This window comes from Chionomys nivalis, chromosome 22, assembly GCF_950005125.1.
Source record: "Chionomys nivalis chromosome 22, mChiNiv1.1, whole genome shotgun sequence".
Taxonomy (NCBI): Eukaryota; Metazoa; Chordata; class Mammalia; order Rodentia; family Cricetidae; genus Chionomys; species Chionomys nivalis.
Window position 1 is genome coordinate 26,114,247 of NC_080107.1, and position 19,967 is coordinate 26,134,213.

Genomic DNA, 19,967 nt, shown 5'->3' on the forward strand with positions numbered 1-19,967 from the left:
TCAGTTCTGGGGACTCGGTTTCTTCAGGTTACAAAACGGAAGAACAGCACTAAAGCTAACACCTATGGGTGGCTTAGAGACTTGGCTTCTCTATGATCTTTATTTGGAACTCCTAAGACATCTCTTGTAGCAAGGTATTAGTTTAAAAGTACTTTTAGGAAAAATTCAAATTCAAGCTAGCTATTCTACCTAACTCCTTCTCTAGCCATAGAACCTTGAGCTGGAGACAGTGACGAAGCCCTGTGAGGGAAAAACAGTGGATTGTACAGGATTGTTATATGAAACTATAACCTGATGGCAACTAAGGAACGCTGTTGATACTTCACAGATTCCAAGCAGTAAAGACACAGTTCTCCATGTAACTATTTTAGAAGTTTATTAGAGCAAAATTTTTCACTTTTATATAAGTACTGCTAGAAATAAAAGATAAAGGTACATTTCTTTCCCCCCCGTTTTTTGTTTGTTCGTGACAGGGTTTCTCTGTATAATAGTTCTGGCTGTCCTGGAATTCAATTTTTAGATCAGGCTGGCCTCGAACTCACTGATATCTGCCTGTCTCTGCTTCTCAAGTGCTAGGACTAAAGGCATGTGGCCACTACCACAAGGCTTAAAGGTACATTTTCAAAAAGATACTTAATGGACTTTGACAGGAAGATGGCTCCATGCATTTGTATACTTAGCTAAATTAAAAGATATGTTGGTAGAAGGCAAGCTAGCTCAGCGGGTAAACAAACTTTTGGTCAAGCTTGGAAGTCCTGAATTCAATCCTAGAACCCACAAGGTGGAAGGCCAGAGCTGACTCCTCTAAGTTGTCCTCCGACCTTCACATATGTGCTATGACATGTGTACATGCAGGATCAGCATTTACATACAACTAAATAAAATGTAATAAAAATTTTGTTAAATAAAAATAAGTGACAAGAAAATTATTTCTTTTATAGTATCAATCTAAACCAGTTAGTCAGATTGCTAATTTCATTAAATGTTTCACCTCGTATTTACTAAATAGCAAGAAACGTTACTTTATTTCATTGAGAATTTTGTTTCAGTAAAATGCAAGTCATAAAATAGTCTTGATTTTTTTTCCCCTTGAAATTATTTATTCTATCTTGTGACAAGGTCTCATGTATCCCAGGCTGGCTTCAAACGTGAATGGCCTTGAACTAGCTGGGATTCCACACATACACCACTAAATACTGTCCAGTGCCAGGCATGAAACCCAGGGCCACATGCACACTAAGCAAGCATGCTAGCAACCGAGGTACATTTATAAGGCCATTTTAGAATCTTTCAACAAAGAATCAGAATTAAGCAAACAAAAAAATGCTTATATTAACTTATTTTAGGTAGCTATGTAACATATAACATTATTATAAAATTATTTTTATTAAATCATTATATTACACATTAAGGAAATATATCTGATTTCTAAGAAAACAGTCTGAAGAGTTCAACATTTTCATAAGAGTCTATTTTCCTGTGCAAGGACTCACTCTACTGGTTACACAGAGAATATATTCTTAGACAATGTGAAGTAATTATTTTAATGAACACTAGAGGGCGATATTTTCATTTCTACACTAAATATCACTTCGTGTGTTTATATGTATACTTGAATGTATTCTTAAATTTCACTTGAATAAACATACAATTTTGTATTTTAAATTTTGTATGAATACAGCATATTAAAATATATTTTATAAGTGATTTAAAACTTTTTAAGCTTAGACCACCAAGTAACAAAGTATGTGATTGAAAACTATCATTTTAATGACAAACATTCAACAATAAAGGTTCCTTATTTCTACTTACAATTTAATAAAAAGATTAATATATTAAAGCATTACAATATATTTAGTTAAGAGATCTTTAGGAGAACACTAAGACTCTTTAATCCTCAAAACTCTTAGTTGCCAAAACAGCTAGAAATTCAAAACTAGCAATCAGGGAAGAAATCAAATATAAGTGAAAGAAAAATGAACATATTACACAAAATTTATAGTCTCTGTTTAAAGATACTGGTGTTAACAGGCAGCAAAATAATATAAATTTGAACTCTTTTTTAATGTCTTAGCCAAATAAGTTTTCTGACTAAATACTACTAAGTAATCTATAGCATGGTATTTAACTCTTAGGTATAACTCTTAGAATATTTAATTATGAATTAAATTAAATATAAATATGCTGTAGGACAATGGTCCTTTATTGGTTTAATAAAATGCTGATTGGCCAGTAGCCAGGCATGAAGTATAGGCAGGGTGACCAGGCAGGAAGTATAGGCAGGGCAACAAGAACAGAATTCTGGGAAGAGGAAAGACTCAGTTTGCAGTCCAGACACAGAGGAAGCAAGATGAGAATGTCTCACTGATAAAAGCTACCAAGCCACGTGGCTAACAGACAAGAATTATAAGCTAACTTAAAGTGTAAGAATTAGTTAATAAGAAGCCTGAGCTAATAGGCCAACCAGTTTATAATTACAGTAGACCTCTGAGTATGTCTTTGGGACTGAGTGGCTGCAGAACCAGATGGGACAGAAACCCATGTCAACACAACTAAATTAAATATCTATCCATATCAAATGTAAATCTGTAAGCATACAAATATTATTTTCAATATTTTTTAAAATTACATTATTTAGATATGGAATTTAAAATACTATTCTCCAGTTACCTAAACGTGAGACCCAGATGCTGAAAAATCTTGTCATTTTTATTTTAATACAGAAATCTAGAGCTTCAAAATATAACAGTTTATTGATCCTTACTTTTGTGTGTTTAACAGAACTCAGATTTATACACACACCCAACACCTCAAACAACAACAACAAAAAACAAACTCAGAAGTACTTACTTGAACCTAGCAGGTGAAAGAGGAGTAGGTGGAAACGTCCCTGGTTCAAAAGAATCAAAGTAAGTCACTGTCCAAGAGAAGCTGCAGCAGGAGAATCCAGCAGTTAGAGATAGTGTCAGCAGAGACCAGAACCCTTAATGGGAAGAAAGGAAAAAAATTATTAAAATAATTTAAACTAGATTCTTCATGTCTAGATGTTGATGTAAATTTCATTGTGTTTAGCACATGCTAACTCACATAAAGAAAAAATGAGAATGCAGTTAGGGGTTATTTCATTAAATATTTTAATGAAATTATTATATGTGCAAGCAAAGACAAATTCTACCTAAAATTAGAAAAAAATGGTTTATGACATTCAACTCCAGCAAAAATAGTCAAAGCAATTTACTCTTAGCATGTCTTTAACAGTTCTCATTTAAATTCATGAGCAGTAGCTGGCATTTGCTACTGTTTTGTACTAAGTGCCTTCTTTCATTCCAAGACAAGAACTTTTTACATCAATCAATTGTACAATACCTCTTTATAACCTTCCTATGAAAATGAAATACTGATTCTTCATCCTTGTTCAGTATATAAACTAAAGTTGACTCCCAACTTACCAAGGAGTTGGGAACTCAAACTGATCAAGTGAGAACTTTTTTCTCACAGGAATCAAATCAGAAGCGTGGTATTACAGTGAACCACAGTTGAGGGATGAGGGTTAGGAAGCACTGGAGAGACATAAAGAAAAGTGACAGAACACAGGGATAAACTGATCTGAAGATTTGGGGATTCTATTCAACTCATTAAGGATATTAAAGGAATAATGAACTGGGTTTTTTTTTTTTGTTTTTTTTTTTTTGGTTTTTTTTTTTTTTTTGGGTTTTTCGAGACAGGGTTTCTCTGTGGTTTTGGAGCCTGTCCTGGAACTAGCTCTGTAGACCAGGCTGGTCTCGAATTCACAGAGATCCGCCTGCCTCTGCTTCCCAAGTGTTGGGATTAAAGGCGTGCGCCACCACCGCCCGGCTAATAATGAACTGTTTTTAATCTCATTCTCTTTAGTAGTAGTTACATTTCTTAAAATTTTATTTTTTTCATTTCATGCATATGAATGTTTTACCTGCATATATTTATGCATATCATATGCATGTCTGGTGCCTGCAAAGGTCAGAAGAGGTGTCAGCTCCTCTGGAACTGGAGTGATAAACAGTTGTAAGCCGCCACATGGGTGTTGGGAAACAAATCTCACTCCTTTGCAAGAGCAGCACAAAAAGTACTTCTAACTACTGGGCCATCTCTCCAGTTCTCAGTTTTATTTTAACTTCAAGTTTTTTTTTTTTCATTCATTTTGGTTTTTTAAGACAGAGTATCTCTGTGTAGCTTTGGTGCCTGTACTGAAACCTGCTCTGTAGACCAGGTTGGCCTCAAACTAACAGTGATTTAACCATCTCTGACTTCCGAGTGCTGGGATTAAAGGTGCATACGACCACCGTGTGGCTTAATTTCAAGTTTTGAATAAGTCTTTCATAAATATAATTCATTACATCTACTCAGCAAAATACCTGTATTTGGTACAGTGCTAAGCAATGGGAACAAAACAGAAAATACATTGTCTTCACTGAGTAATTATGGTGAGAAGAAAATAAGAGTATAACTAAATTAGTAGTATAGATTGAGAAACATGTTTTGAATAAATTTTACATAACCTAAGATCTCTGGGGAGATAACATCAGAATCTGATCAAGGCTGTGATTCTTGAAAGATGTTAATTATAAGATTTATATATTAGACAATAATGTTCAACAGCAGACAACTACCAAATACTGAACACTACAGGACCTTGTATTTAACAATTAGTATGAACATATGGACCCAGAAGAATGAAATACAACATTTAGAAGAAAAGCCAAGTAAGTTAGCTTGCAACAGAGCAAGATTTCATAGTAAAAATCAAATAAATAAAAATGTTAATACAGGCTAGGAATGTAGTCCATTGGTAAAATCCTTGCATAGCAGATAGAGGGCCCTAACTTTAATCACTAGCAATTCCCCCAGCTACAAAATATTTCAACATTATCTAGAATAAGGAAAACTGGTTAAATCATACTCCACACTATACACAATAAATTCTAAAATGTATCAATGAACGAGGCATAAAAGAGTATGGTGACCTGTGACTTCAGGTTCTCAGAGACCGAGTCAGCAGGATCATGAGCCTGAAGCAGTCTTCACCTGAGCTACACAGGATAACCCGCTTACAAATTAAATCGAATATGGAGATGCTTGTACTATATAAGGGCATATCCAAATAGAGTAAATCTATGTCCACAGTATATGCACTATGTAAGAATATATATTTAGATATTTATAAATAAAAAATCCCAGGGAAGATTGAGAATTTATCACTGGCCGTCCGTAGGGAGAAGAAATGCTGAAGGAGAAGACTATTATGCGTACACTTCCTAACTATTCTAAATTTTGATTCATGTGATTTGGGGGAGTGGTGAGACAGCGTCTTATCACTATAGCTCTCGCTGTCCTGAAACTCACTACAAAGACCAGGCTGGCTTAGAACTCAGACATCCATGTGCCTCCGTATCTCTAGTACAGGCATTAAAGGCATGTCCCACCATGCCTGGGCTCATGTGATTCTTTTGATCTACTAAAAAATTTTGAGAAGAAATATAGTTGGGAATATAGTTAGCACACTGCCTGTGTATCAACATGGGTCCATCCACAGTGATGGGGGTGCCTGTAATCCTAGCATTGGGGAGGCAAAAACAGAAGAATTTGAAGTTCAAGGTCATTCTTCCATGTATGGGGAGTTCAGGGTCAGCCTGGGCTATAGGAAACCCAATCTCAAAAATTTAAAAAGTAAACCCAGGTTCCAAAATTATTTCTCTAGTAAGACAGTCTTTTCTAAACAGAAGAAGGGCAGAAAAATTATACAATAATGCATGTTTCAACCTATTCTGACTGCTTTTTTGTTTGTTTTTTGAGACAGGGTTTTTCCCTGCAGCCCTGGCTGTCCTAGAACTCTCTAAACCAGGCTGGCCTCAAACTCAGAGATCAGCACATCCTGAGTGCTGCAATTCATGTGCTACCACACCCAGCTATTTATTTATTTATTTGTTTTTGAGACAGGGTTCTCTGTGTAGCTTTGGCTGTTCTGAAACTCTCTCTATAGACCAGGATGATCTCCAACTCACAGAGATTCACCCGCATGTCCAGCTCTGACTGCTTCTTGATAAGAGAAGTTCACCAAGGTATACTCTTACTAAAAGCTTAAGAGATGCTTTCAAGTCCCGGGAAGAAAGACAAAAATCATCAAAGGATAACAAGAATTAACAATTTCCTGGCTACCCAAAAACGATTTCCAGAATATTTTATCAAAAAGCAGGTAAGAAATATGTGCGCTGAGCTGTTTATGTATCACATGAAGTTAATAACACTGACAACAATGCCGACATGTAGAGAGTAAGAAATGAAACAGTAAGAAAGTGTAGAAGTGTTTTAAAAGACTGGCCTGGCAGTGGTGGGACACACCTTTAATTATAGCACTGGGGAGGCAGAGACAGGCAAATCTCCGTGAGTTCTGGTTTACAGAGTTAGTTCCAGGACAGCCAAGGCTACACAAAGAAACCCTGTCATAAAAAACAAACACACAAAAGAAAAAGATTAACCTAAATGCTGATGGTTCCTCTTTTCCTGCCCCACCCCACCCCCCTTTTTTAAAGTTACCCCACAAGAAGTCTGTGGCACGGCAGAAAGGAGAATTACCTTGCCTCTGACTTTTATGTTGTAAAATTACAAAGCTAGTGTACAGATGGATGGAAGGGCAAACAAACTTCTAGAAAAGAAAAAAATAATGAACGTTTTGGAATACAGATGAACTGTTTATGTGGCACACACAGAAAGATGTTCCTACTTAAAATAAATGTGCTTGTGTTTGCACCGAACCTGAGATATAAAGACAGAAGAGTGCTGTTGGGCTTCCTGGCACAGCCATACAGAAAAAACTATACACTAGAAAGGAAGGTGGTATTTTATCTCTTGGCAGATAGCCCAAAGATCACTCTGCAGATGCCTCTAAGTGGGGCAAAGAAACAGCAATGGCCCTATGATTTAAGGACATCCTAAACAGAATGCAAGATGTTTCAACAGTAACTCACTTCAGCAAATGTCATCAGAATTCACCTCAATTTCAAAACTCTGGCTCAGTACCCAGGCTCTAAGAATCACAATAAAGGCTGAGATTCAACCTTCTTGTTACCTAGTGAGAACATGGCAGAAATCACAAAATTTGTGAACTTCAATTTTGCAATGTTTCTACTGGCAAGTAAGTATCATTTGCTACTTAAATATCTCCAAAGAGAGGTAAACATAAAAAGAAAGTTTACTCCAAGATTAGTATAATTTATATAAAGTCTCTAAAATAAATGTAAAGAAAATCAATTATTAAAAATTGTTATGACATGATGAAACTTCTACACATCTAAAAAAGGTAAGGAAGGAAATATCATTTAAAACTCAGTATCGTGCTACTTAAATCAACCAGGCTTTTCTCTCTCAGAGCTTTCAGAGCAAGCCTGTCAAATTGACTAAAACTATTCTTGTGAGTAGCCATCTCATTTTTCTCTACCTATTATTTATAAGTGACTTTTTCATAAATAGAGCTGTTATTCACACATGGAAAAAATATTCTTGACATTGCCCATTCTGATTATTATTGTACAATCTCATCATTAGACATTTAAATTTTTGTTTTGTTTTGTTTTTTCGAGACAGGGTTTCTCTGTGGCTTTGGAGCCTGTCCTGGAACTAGCTCTTGTAGACCAGGCTGGTCTCGAACTCACAGAGATCCACCTGCCTCTGCCTCCCGAGTGCTGGGATTAAAGGCATGTGCCACCACCGCCTGGCCATTTAAATTATTTTTATATTCATTCTGAAATAATAAAAAGCTGCATGACGAGGAAGTCATGTCCTAATAATAAGGCTAAAGCTGCACTGCTATTGTAGTCTGTCAGTGCCTATGGTTCTGAACATTATAAAACTCATCTACAAATAAGTAGGGGAAAAAAGCCAGAAAAGTAAACAACAACTTTGTCAGGATAGCTCCAAAATGAAAGCTCAGTTAACATCATTAGCATGCCATCTCTACAGCTAACAACTCGGAGCTTGCTGGGATCTCTGTGCAAGCAAACAGACACAGGAAACATAACACACAAAGTCCTCGGCTGAAGTTATTTTCTCAGTATACTGCCCAGAAATAAGATTCTCACTTTGCTTTTTTCATGGAGCAGTTTTTGTTGAAGGCTCTTATCAGTACACACAGTTACTGACATTCAATTTTTTTCTTAATTGGAAATTTCGGTGGAATTGGTCCACGGTGGCTTCAACATCAGGATGAATCAATTTTTCACTTGAATCAAAACCTCTGTATCACAGAGGTATTTACAGTATGAGTTATAAGGGATCTCCAGAGACTTTGCTGAGTCAAGATTTTATTCTATCTTAAAATATATCTGGAAAGTGTAGAAACATTTTCACGGCATTTGATGTAATCAAATAAATTTCATACTGCCTTTTAATGAACCAATAGTAGTTTAAACTTGTGCTTCTTTTGTAGATGTTTTTTTTTTTTTTTTTTTTTTTTTTTTTTTGGATTTTCGAGACAGGGTTTCTCCGCAGCTTTTTGGTTCCTGTCCCGGAACTAGCTCTTGTAGACCAGGCTGCCCTAGAACTCACAGAGATCCGCCTGCCTCTGCCTCCCGAGTGCTGGGATTAAAGGCGTGCACCACCACTGCCCGGCTTCAGATATAACTTATTAGTGATATTTATGTGAGATAATTTGCGTTACCCCGCACAGGTACGAGTAACTGTATTTTTCCATAATAGTTTGTGGGTTTAATTAAAATACACTGGAAATATCAAAATCTGCATTTAGGTAATTTTTCACTCTAAGGAAAAACTGAGCTTTTCCTAGTATCTATTTCATTCCGTGTCAGCTCCAGAACTTTGGCTTTTCTTTAAAACTTTAACCATATTTCTAAAATTTTGTATCATAAAAGTCATGATGGAAGGAGCCTCATTTATTTCTCTGAAAAAGAAAGTTGAAATTTTCAGTGATTTCACTTAAGACTAAACCCAGTATTTGTCAATTATTTCTTCCCTGAACATGGGCAAAGATGTGGAAATTTGTTATGTATACAAACTATACAAGTAACTCAAAAACAAGAATAACTTGTTACTGAAAAGTCAATCTGGTCTTGGCCACACAAGGAAACTAATGTTAAATACCAAATGTTAAGGAATGATGGGCATGCATACACACACATAAAATCATGTTTAGAAAATGTGTATGTATGTATGTATATATGTATGTATGTGTGTGTATGTATGTATGTATGGGTCAGTTGATTTATTTTATTCTGTTCTAGGACTCTTCCTATGTTGCCCACACTGGTCTCGAGCTCCTGAACTCAAGCAAACCATCATCTTCAGCTGCCTAAGCAGCTGAAACAGTTATAAGGAACACAACAGACCCAATCCAGAAGCTTCTTCAGTCACTAAAAGCTGCCCATCAAGTCTGACAATAAAATTTTGTATGGTATAAGCTATGCCATGCATTTAAAAATACTAGCCCTACATATTTTAGATGAAGTATTTTCTGCTAAAGGCAATCCAAGTGCTTCCTTAAGTATTTTTCCAAGTTTGCATAAACTGAAAGGTTTTCACGCTACATGCTGGGAAACATTAAAGACTGCTGGAAATACCGCAATGTTAGAAACAAGACTAAGTTGTCAAATGTGAGAAAATGTGGAAAACTAACAAGCAAAATGAGATAACAAAATTTATGTGTTTAGCACAATCAACCTGGCCAGAGAACAAACTTAAAAGATTGAGTGGAATGCGTATTAAATAAGTAAGTTTATTAACCTCCCTGGAAAAGCAAGTTCAAAGGGATGATTTGCAGAATTATTAAAAGGAGAGCCCAACATCTATAAAGTCTGCAGTGTGATCAATACCATCCAATACCCTGCCTGATTACGTCTGTAATATAGTTGTGCTATATTAATGCTATGATGCTAGTCAATCAGATCAACTAACTCTCCAAATGCTTGCCTCTGAATTTGAGGCCAGTCTAGTCTACAGAGATTTCTAGGACAGCCAGGACTACACAAGGAAACTCTGTCTCAAAAACCAAACAAAACAAAAACTATGTCCTAACAAACCTTTTCATTAAAAAACAAAACAGGCATACAATCACAATAACAAAACACAAACCTCAAGCTTCTCATGAAGAATTTTTTCAGAGAAAAAAAGATGACTAAATCAGCTTCAGAAGTAAGATTTCCTAACAGGTATTAGGGCTTACACTGCTCATTAATTTGTTACGTTACCTTTCAGAACTTTTTTCAGATCTTCTTTACATTGTTTTGATTATTTGTCTGAATATATGTTATGCACCATGTGCATGCCTAGTGTCTTTAGGTCAGTAAGAAGGCAGTGGATGCTCTGGAACTGAGTTATGGATTGTTGTGAGCCACTATGTGGGTGCTGAGAACGGAATCTAGTTCCTCTGAAAGAACAGCAAGTGCTCCTAACTACAGAGTCATTTCTCTAGACCACCCAGTGTATGAGTGTTCTGTTACCATGTGTATATGTGTATCAGTTGTGTGCCTGAAGAAAACAGAGGTCAGGTTACATTCCTCCACACTAGAGTAATGGACGATTTTGAGTCACAATATGGGTGCTGGGAACAGAACTGGTTCCCTCTGTAAGAATAGCAAGCGCTTTTTTAGCCCCTTTCAAGGTTTAATACATTTTTTTAAAAAATGAGCTTAGAAAGAAAAGTAGTGGGGGGAGGGAACACATGACATGGTCCTTTGAGTATCTGCTAAAAAATCTTTGGATCCAATCTTAGGCTGAATCATAATCCAAAGGCACTAAGAAAAAAAAATGTGTATCAGAGTCTTTCTTTCTTTCTTTCTTTCTTTCTTTCTTTCTTTCTTTTTTCTGGTTTTTCGACATAGGGTTTTTCTATAGCTTTGGAGTCTGTCCTGGAACTCACTCTTGTAAACCAGGCTGGCCTCGAACTCACAGAGATCCGCCTGCCTCTGCTCCCTGCTGTGATTAAAGACATGTGCCACCACCACCTGGCTGCCAGACTGTGTCTTATCCATGTCAAAACAGAAATGCTACTAATGCTGCTACATTCTTACCCTACTGAGCACTAGATTTATCCCAACACTAGATTAGGATTCAAAAATATCTATGGTACTCAAAATTTTTAATTCTATATGAAGAGAACTCTTCTCATGGTAGAGTACTTACTGTGTTCAAATTACTTTTTTCTGGGAAAAAAAAATCAACCTACTATCAAACCATTGAGGCAATTTTGTGATAAACTTTACATGTGTCTCAGTGAAATAGTAAGTAACAGATCTAATAGCAATACTTACACTAAAAGACTAGTAATAAGAATACCTATAAATAATGTGAAATGATGAAATTATTCTCACATGAAAAGGGTACATGTGGATTAGGTGTGTCACTGGAGGTGGGTTTTGAGGTCTCAGATGCTCAAGCCAAAAGCCAATTCCAGGGCCCCACTCTCTTCCTGCTGTCCGCTGATCTAGATGTAGAACTCTCAGCTAGCTCTCCAGCACCACGTCTGCAGCATGCTGCCATGCTTCCCACCGTGATAATGAACTAAACCTCTGAATAGTAAGCCAGCACAAATTAAATGTTTTTCTATATAAGGGTTACCATAATACTGGTGCTTCTTCACAGCAACAGAAAATCTAAAACAGTATATGACACTTTTAATCTAGTTGAAAATTTCAACAACTTTATTAAATACTTACCCTGCTTCTTCAAGTCTTCATTTCAAACTTTTATATCAATTATAAAATGGTTAAGGATATAATTCCCTAGGTGCTTCCTTATGGTAAGATAATAAATCATTTTTTTCTTGGTATCTTAATTTATCATCAATTTGATGAAAATTTAATAGAGTTGGTCTATCCTTTTAACCATCCATTGTCTCAGCAGTTTACTCAGAGATCTATTGTCAGTTCTGCAGGTCCTGCTGTGCATTTATTCTCAAAGAGATTAACAAGTCAAGCTCAGAGTAATATAAGGACAAGCATTACCACAATAGCCTCAATTTTATCAAGAACTTAATAAATAACCTTTGCGGTGCTTCTCTGTAACAGGTATTTGTTTATTTTGGTGGTGCTAGGGATGAGAATATGAGCATGCTAAGGAAACCACTACCACCTGAAACAGATTTCTTTAAAGAATTTTTTTTTTTTTTTGGAAAAAATTATCTGCCCATATGCTACAGTAGATATACTTTCTACAAGTCAAACTATGCCTACTTGGTCCCCGTGAATCTGACAGAATTAACCTATTACTCTATTTACTCTCCTCTTGATCAGAGGCTCAGAGGTTTCTGTCTTGGCATAGTTGTTTCTGCTGTTAAAATAATTGTTTTCCTCAGTCCTGATTTTTAATAATAAAATACGCCAAGTAGGTAAACTCCTCAAAGCCATCTGTGAGAGAGACAGGTATCATCAATAGCCCTCCCCACTGGAAAGCCATAAACTACATAATGTATGACATTTTGGACACTAGAAACTTACCTGGACATTAATGGCAAATAATTCTTACTTTAAAATTTTTATCTCAAGAGAAACTGCTTACAAAAACATGTGAACATTAAATTCTTCTGAAGTCTGTTTTAGATACTATTTATGTTGGCTAAATTTGTGATCAAGTTTCTAGTTCTAAATTCCTAAAGGATAATTAGAAACTACTTAATGATTTGCCAGATCCAAGTAATGCACAGTAATGTTGAGTCCTGTACACACACATGATGTGGGAGTCCCCTCTGTGTGCTGTGATTAACATTAATGATAATGAAACTGTCTTGGCCTGTCGATAGGGCAGAACTTCGGTAGGCAGAGGACTGGACTGAATGCTGGGAGAAAGAAGGGCGGAGTCAGAGAGACGCCACGGATTCACTGGAGACAGATGCTGGGAATTTTACCTAGTAAGCCACTGCCATGTGGCGATACACAGATGAATAGAAATGGGTTAAATTAATATGAGTTAGCCAGTAAGAAACTAGAGCTAATGGGCCAAGCAGTGATTTAATTAATTAAAGTGGTGTGGTTATTTTGGGGCTAAGCTAGCCGGGCCAGGACGAATAAGCGGCCTGGCTGTCCTTGTCTCACACACACACACATTAGTGACCCATTATAAAATTATGGAAAGTATCTAAATGTCTATCTAAAAGGGAAGTCTAATAACATTTATAACAATGATATATATGAAAAAATGCTAATGAATCACTTCCACATGGTATAAACAATTTTATCCCAAAGCATGTATAACTTAAATATAATTTAGAAAAACAAAAAATAAGTGATCGGATGAACAGAATGAACAGTTCATACCTAATAGCCCAGTATCTACATCATCTTCATTTTTCGAATTTTCTGCATGCAGTTCTGTAAACACAAAAGAGGTTTAGGTAGCAGAGTAGTACTTCTTCAAGACACGAATATCCAAAGGCTCTGAAGACACTGTTCAACTGTCAAAGGTAGCCTGAAGTCAGAGTGAGCTTCGACTTCTGGTTTACCACCTTCAGCAAGCAAATACCTTTACAAGAATCATTGTTTATTTACAAGAATATCGTTTATCCCTTGGGTTGTGTTGAAGACCGTTTGTACAAAAGAAACTTAAGAACAGAGTAGATTCTGACTTTAGTTCCTTGCTCTTGTCTCCAAAATACCAATGTCCTCTGCGATAAACTTGTACTTATGAGCATATAATTTTTTTTTCCGAGACAGAGTTTCTCCGTAGCTTTTTGATTCCTGTCCTGGAACTAGCTCTTCTAGACCAGGCTGGCCTCGAACTCACAGAGATCCACCTGCCTCCGCCTCCCGAGTGCAGGGATGAGCATATAATTTTATATTGCAAAAGAAAAACTCTGGGCACTTCAGGGTTGAAGTGAAAAAAACGGTCAAAGGTGTTGACAGAGATTTGAAGCAATGGCAGTCAAACTTTTAAGACCCACAGTTAACAGCCCGATAACATATTGTGAAGAAGTAATCTGTCTGTCTTCCTAACAAAAATCCCATCAAACGATGGTAACCTGTTAAAGGGCTACCTGCATCCCGTTAGGGACTGGGAGAAAATAAAGCAAAATTGGGATGAAATAGATTTAATTTTCAGTAGTAAATGTGACAAAGGGTTGAATCCTTTCAATACAAGATACGGTTTAGAGGTTTCTATTTAGCAATAAATTGGCAAAGTCAAGACTATCAGCTCTAAATTCAAATCTCTTTCCAGTATAATGAACACTAACCATACAACAAACCCAAATAGGGGAAAGGCTGAAGAGTGTCTTTGGGAGCGTTCCTATTTGGCCAGTATGTCAGTTTCTGACACGGCAGAACAGACTCTGCCCTGCAACTACTCTACCTCGTTACAAACACAGGAAAGCTATTGTCTATAAAAGTAGACATTTGGGATGCGGAGAAGAAAGCCTTGTCCTTCGATTTCTCTACGGTCATTTGTGAATCAGTCTTAGAACACATACAGCCTATTTTTTCATGAAAAAAAAAAGGCAGGGACTCTGATAAAAATAGCCGTGCTAATGTTTCAACTCAAGTGTTCAATGCCTCTACACTTCTTTAGAGTGTGGATTTAGTGAATGAAATCCTTTCTAAATGGCTCTCATTATGGAGCAGGGATCTCCAGCTAGGGAAGAGAAGACAAAAGGAGAAAAGAGCGAAGAAAGGTAGTTTCGAGGGAAAGCTTTGGGGAAAAAGTGTTGAATGGGGGCGAGTGCTGTACTGGCTCGACTTGACCCTGGACAGACTTCCAAGGCCAGGGCTTCGGTCAGTACCTTTAACGATCAGGTAGGCGATGGCGAGAAGGAAAGCAAGGAGGCCGGCGAAGAGCAGCGAACAGAGAATGGAAAGGACCTGGACGGGCCACCGCCGAGGCTGGCTCCTGGCGGCCGCAGTCGCCGGGAAGATGCCATTGCGCTTCTCGGGCAGGACGGGAGACCCGTCCCCGAGCCGCGGGAGAGGCGGGGCCCTCCTGGGCTCCGACAACGCCCCGGCTGAGAACTCTGCCCGCAAGTCGCGGGCCACTTGGTCGCACCCCTCGTCCTCGTCGACATCGCCCTCACCCCAGCCATCCCCCCGAGTGAAGTTGGAATACACCCGCCGAGTCACGGGGCCGGGGGTGACCTGGCGGCGGCGCCGCGCGGACGCAGACCCCGCACGCTCCATAAACGACATGGCGGGAAAGACGGAGAGACCCGCGGAGGTCGAACGTCCGCCGCAGCCCCGCCCCGTCCAGGCAACGGCCAATCAGCGACGGCTGCCGTCGGGCGAAACCAACGCGCGCGGGGCCGCGGGGGCGCGCGAGCGGCCGCCGCCAACCGCGGCGGGCGCCTCTTCCGGAGGCGCTCTTATGGAGCGCGCGCCCGCCGCCCGCTCCGACACACAGCCGAACTTCCTCGGCCCTTCCGGGTCCCGTCGGCGCGCACCGCCCGTCCCCCATAACAGCAGCTCCCCGGGCTGGGCTCGGCTGCGTCCTAAACTGCCAATCGCTTTCTCCCTCCGGATGGCCATCTCCGCCCCTAGAGCTCCCCGCCAGCGACGCTGCGCGCGCCACCTCCCTCCGCCCGGGCGCGCGCTCAGCCGCGGGCAGGCGGGCGGGCGCGCGCAGAGCTCGCGCTTCTCCCCCCCCCACCCCCGGCACAGGACCCCCTCCCCACGCCTGCCCCACGCGCGCGCGCGCATTAGGCCGATAACGCTGGGTGCCGCTTCCCCCGCCCCCACCCCACCCTCGGTGGCCTCAGGTTTGTGGGGCGAACGTAACTAGGGCGGGGGGGGTGGCGAAGGTGGCAGGACGCCACTGCCGCACCCCCAGCGGGGTGCGGTGGCTCGAGCCCCGGAAGCCGGGTCCCGGCCGTGTCCCCTTTCCTGGGGGAAGTTGGTGGAGTTTTCCTGGCTCAGCCCTCGACGCAGAAACTTCCTCCGTCCCCCTCCCCCCTCTCCATGCAGGCGACGCCGAGCGAGGCCGAGGCCGGGGGCGAATCGCCGCAGAGCTGCGTGTCGGCCGCGCTCTCTGATTGGACAGCAGGGAAGCCTGTCAGTTTATTGGCCCCGCTGATCCCGCCCCGTAGCTCAGGGCAGCCTTTACCCTTTGGCCCCGGCGGGCGCCAGCCACTCAGATCGCTGCTTGTTGGTATGTGCAGCGGCAGTGGCCGCCGACGGAGCAGTCTGAGCCCGACGATGAGGCCGGGGACTGGAGCCGAGCGTGGAGGCCTCATGGTGAGTGAAATGGAGAGCCAACCTCCCTCGCGGGGTCCCGGGGACGGGGAGCGGAGATTGTCCGGCTCAAACCTGTGCTCCAGTTCTTGGGTCTCTGCTGACGGCTTCCTGAGGAGACGGCCCTCGGTAAGGGATCGGCGGGGTAGGGGAAAGCGGCACAATGAAAAACCGAGTCAGAGAAACAGGAAGCTTTCTCCGAAAGGAGGAGAGTGTACCGTGAAGAGCTGCAGATGGTGGGCTGCGTCCCAGGAGAGAGGGGTGGAGGGCGGGAATGCACAAAGACGGACGTGGGACCTGGGACGTTCCAGGGGTCCGGGCCTACACAGACACCTTCGGAAGGTGCCGGGTCCCCGGCGGGCTTGCATGGCGGAGCCCTAGGCCTGTTTTACCGTCGGGTGCCTTAAGTCCCTGGGACTAGAGAGAGGAGCTGCCATAGTTTCTTTTCGCCGGGAGTAGTGGTGGGGGATTCTGTTGGGAGAATTGACAGCGGGTATTTAGTTTCGGGCTAGGAACAATGGACATATGTCTGTATGTGTACATACATATATATATCATCTGAAGTTGACGAAACGGATCAGTTTGTTATTTGCATTTAGTTTCTGGGACAGAATGACAGTCTTTGATATTTTACCTGTATTAACATGTTTGACTTAGGAACTAGTATATTTATCTCTCAGTGAAGTACTCTTGGGTACCCACATTCTGTTTTATGTCAAAACCTCATCCAAATTAATGTAATTTTAAGTAATGTAAGGTGGCTATATGTATAAAGGGGACAAAGTTGTGTTCTTAAGTTGGAATTCAACCAAGGCTAGGCAGTCATTTAGCATTGAGCAGATGAGGGGGCTGTAATCCGATAATGGATTTACGTTGTTAACTTTCAGATTCCTTAAAATAGCCACTATAGTTTAAGATTAATATTAGTATATGCTAATATAGTAATTTAACTTGATATTGTGCCATATAGGTCATTGATTTTTTAAAAAAAAACATTTACTCAGTCTCTTTTCATTTTTTCATATTTTTCAGATGGGGCATCCTGGCATGCATTATGCACCAATGGGAATGCACCCTATGGGTCAGAGAGCAAACATGCCTCCCGTACCTCATGGAATGATGCCACAGATGATGCCCCCTATGGGAGGACCTCCAATGGGACAAGTAAGAATATGTTGTTTACTTAGTTTTGTTTATTTCTGTTTTATTGTGTGGAGATTTTAAAATGTAGTTCAGTGCTGGACTTCCAGCTATTGAAGGGTTAGTTTATAGCCACATGTTATCAGACAAGTCATGTTGAGCATCACTGTAACCAAATTTTGAATGTAGTAATACTGTACAAAAAAAATAACTTAATTTTCTCAACAAAATTAAGATCTAAAGAATCTTACGCTGGGTGTGGTGGCACACACACACACGCCTTTAATCCTAACACCTGGGGAGGCAGAGGCAGGAGGGTCTCTGTGTTCAAGGTCAGACTGGTCTACAGAGTGAGTTCCAGGACAGCCAAGGAGACACAGAGAAACCCTGTCTTGAAAATCAAAATCTTTAAAGGGACATTATACGTGTAGATAATGAGGCACCAGACTAAAAAGGTTCTTCCTGCAGGAGTTCCTTATGTAAAAGATTCCTTTGCTCTGTTACTCTAGAATATCAGTACCTGAAGCTCCCTAGGAGATGCAGAGACAGCTCTGATCCTCTTCTGTACCTTTCCATCTCCTTGATTAGTGACTTTCTAGGCATGTTGATTGTTAATGGTCTAGGAGTAAAAATATATATATATGTATATATATATATATATATATATGGAATGATTTTGGTGAACCGTGTAAATGCGTAGCATCAGAAAAATAGCAATTACTCAGGATTTTCGTTTAGAATGAATTTTATTCTTGGAATATCTTCCTTTTGTTGGGTGTGGAGGGATTTTATGCTCTATTACTAATTCTTCCCTGGACAGTGCCAAATAGGTAGCTCCTTTTCTACTTGATTTTTAAAATGATACTGCTTCTGCACTCCTAATTGTGAGTTGCCCCTTGTATCTCTAGCACAAATTGAAAATGAACATTCTGTGGGAGTGATTTGGATCGAAAGATTGTAGCTGAGTCAGTGACACTGGTAGACAGAATTTCTATCTCTAATTTAGAAGTGTTGAAGAAAGGCCAGAGCTTCAGTTCCATGAGCAGCTGTGTCCTATGGAAAGTTCTATAGTACACAGATCCTTGGGCAGGCTGGGTCATCCCATTTGAATGTCTTGATAAGTCATGAAAAATTTCGGTTAACAAAATATTATGGAAAACCATTTGTATATTTTCTTTTGCTAATGAGTGCTGTTGACTTTGATAATGGTCTAAGCAATGAAGACTAAAGTTATTGGTGAAATTGCAGTGGAAACAGGAGCTTGTGTTTTCTGTTTTTATTTGACTTTAAAAGTAGAATAGCTCAGTGTCAAGTATATTTTTTTTTATATTTGGAATATAACCCTTAATTTTGTATAAATTTCTTATTCAGAGGCACCAGACTAAAAAGGTTCTTCCTGCAGGAGTTCCTTATGTAAAAGATTCCTTTGCTCTGTTACTCTAGAATATCAGTACCTGAAGCTCCCTAGGAGATGCAGAGACAGCTCTGATCCTCTTCTGTACCTTTCCATCTCTAAGCAGCACAAAGCCCTTCTTGTTTTCTTGGTAGAGCTGCTCTAACTAGATAATGAGCTTTTAAAAGATATTTATTCTTTAAATGCTCTGGTTCTTATTTAAAATTAGTTTCTTTCCACAGAAAGATAAAATAAAACAATTTGCTACTGCCAGATGCTTCTCTCTTTTCTGGGGCCTTCTGTTTCCATTGGGCCAGTCAAGGTAAGTTTTGCAAGGGGTTGACCTGCTTACCCTTGCTGTAATGGTGCTGTTGCACTAGCAAACCTGAGATGCCAGTTAGTCATTTTCACTACAATGCAGACTTTATTTTTGAAGTAATTGGCATAAGCTGGTCACAGTTTGTTTTATGGCCCCTTCTCTTTAGCTGTGCCAGTGACTGCCTTCCTAACAAGTTTACTTGCTACTCAGATACTTCAGATATTCTGAAGTTTGCTTCATGGTCTTATACTCCTTTTTTTTTTCTAGTCCAGTATGTTTATACACCATTAAGTACACCTGACTATTTAAATGTTTAGAATTCTTTCTCCCTCTGTTGGTTCCCTGTGAGGATAATGAATACTTTAGGATATTAGCTCTGAAAGTCTCAAGAGAATAGCCACTATTTTCTCAAAGTTAGATCACTTTCTAGTGCTCATTCCCCCACCAACAAATTTGGGTCCTAACTTGGTAAAGCTAACTTTTTTTCAGCTTTATACTAGGAAGGCATGATAAGCTGAATGAATCCTTAAGGACTCTAGAATTCTTTCTCAAAGCTCTGTGAACTTTCTCCTAATGATGAACTGATCATTTTCCTATATCGTTTCTTCTATTTGCATATGCTCAGAATTATTAATGAATAGTAGTCACAATGCAGATATTTGAGAAGAAGTAGGGTGTATGGTTCATGGTGGTGAATATATGGTCTTGCCATCCATCTTTTTAAAAGTTTATTTAAAACTTTTTAGATTTTGGGAATGAAGGCTATATAATTTTCAAAAATAGTTGACTGTAGCTATAGGGTTCTTCATCCATTGTTTGAACTAGCTATAGAACACGAAAAATACATTTTTCCAGAACACAGACTTTGCTTTGTTGTATTCCCTATTCAATACATAAAACAACTATATAGTTAACTTTGTATAGA

The 19,967-nt window shown here is 39.7% G+C and overlaps 2 protein-coding genes across 10 annotated transcripts in view; one reads left to right on the forward strand and one right to left on the reverse strand.

Annotated features, from left to right (window-relative positions):
- The window catches only part of Arl6ip6 (ADP ribosylation factor like GTPase 6 interacting protein 6), a 28,771-nt gene extending 13,587 nt beyond the window's left edge, over positions 1-15,184 (reverse strand). The window contains exons 1-3 of the mRNA XM_057755406.1: positions 14,753-15,184; positions 13,296-13,349; positions 2,851-2,983 (exon numbers count right to left, since the gene is read on the reverse strand). Coding sequence (XP_057611389.1) covers positions 2,851-2,983; positions 13,296-13,349; positions 14,753-15,152 — 587 coding nt within the window. The 5' untranslated portion in view covers positions 15,153-15,184. The remainder of the gene's footprint in view (positions 1-2,850; positions 2,984-13,295; positions 13,350-14,752) is intronic.
- A 536-nt stretch (positions 15,185-15,720) lies between these two features.
- Positions 15,721-19,967, forward strand: part of Prpf40a (pre-mRNA processing factor 40 homolog A) — a 42,486-nt gene continuing 38,239 nt past the window's right edge. For 4 of the 9 annotated variants that reach the window (XM_057754513.1, XM_057754514.1, XM_057754515.1 and 1 more), the window contains exons 1-2: positions 15,721-16,319; positions 17,223-17,354. In XM_057754513.1, coding sequence (XP_057610496.1) covers positions 15,918-16,319; positions 17,223-17,354 — 534 coding nt within the window. In that variant the 5' untranslated portion in view covers positions 15,721-15,917. Of the gene's footprint in view, positions 16,320-17,222; positions 17,355-18,965; positions 19,046-19,967 lie in introns of those variants that run through there. The other 5 variants (XM_057754517.1, XM_057754519.1, XM_057754518.1 and 2 more) reach the window with 3 other exon arrangements.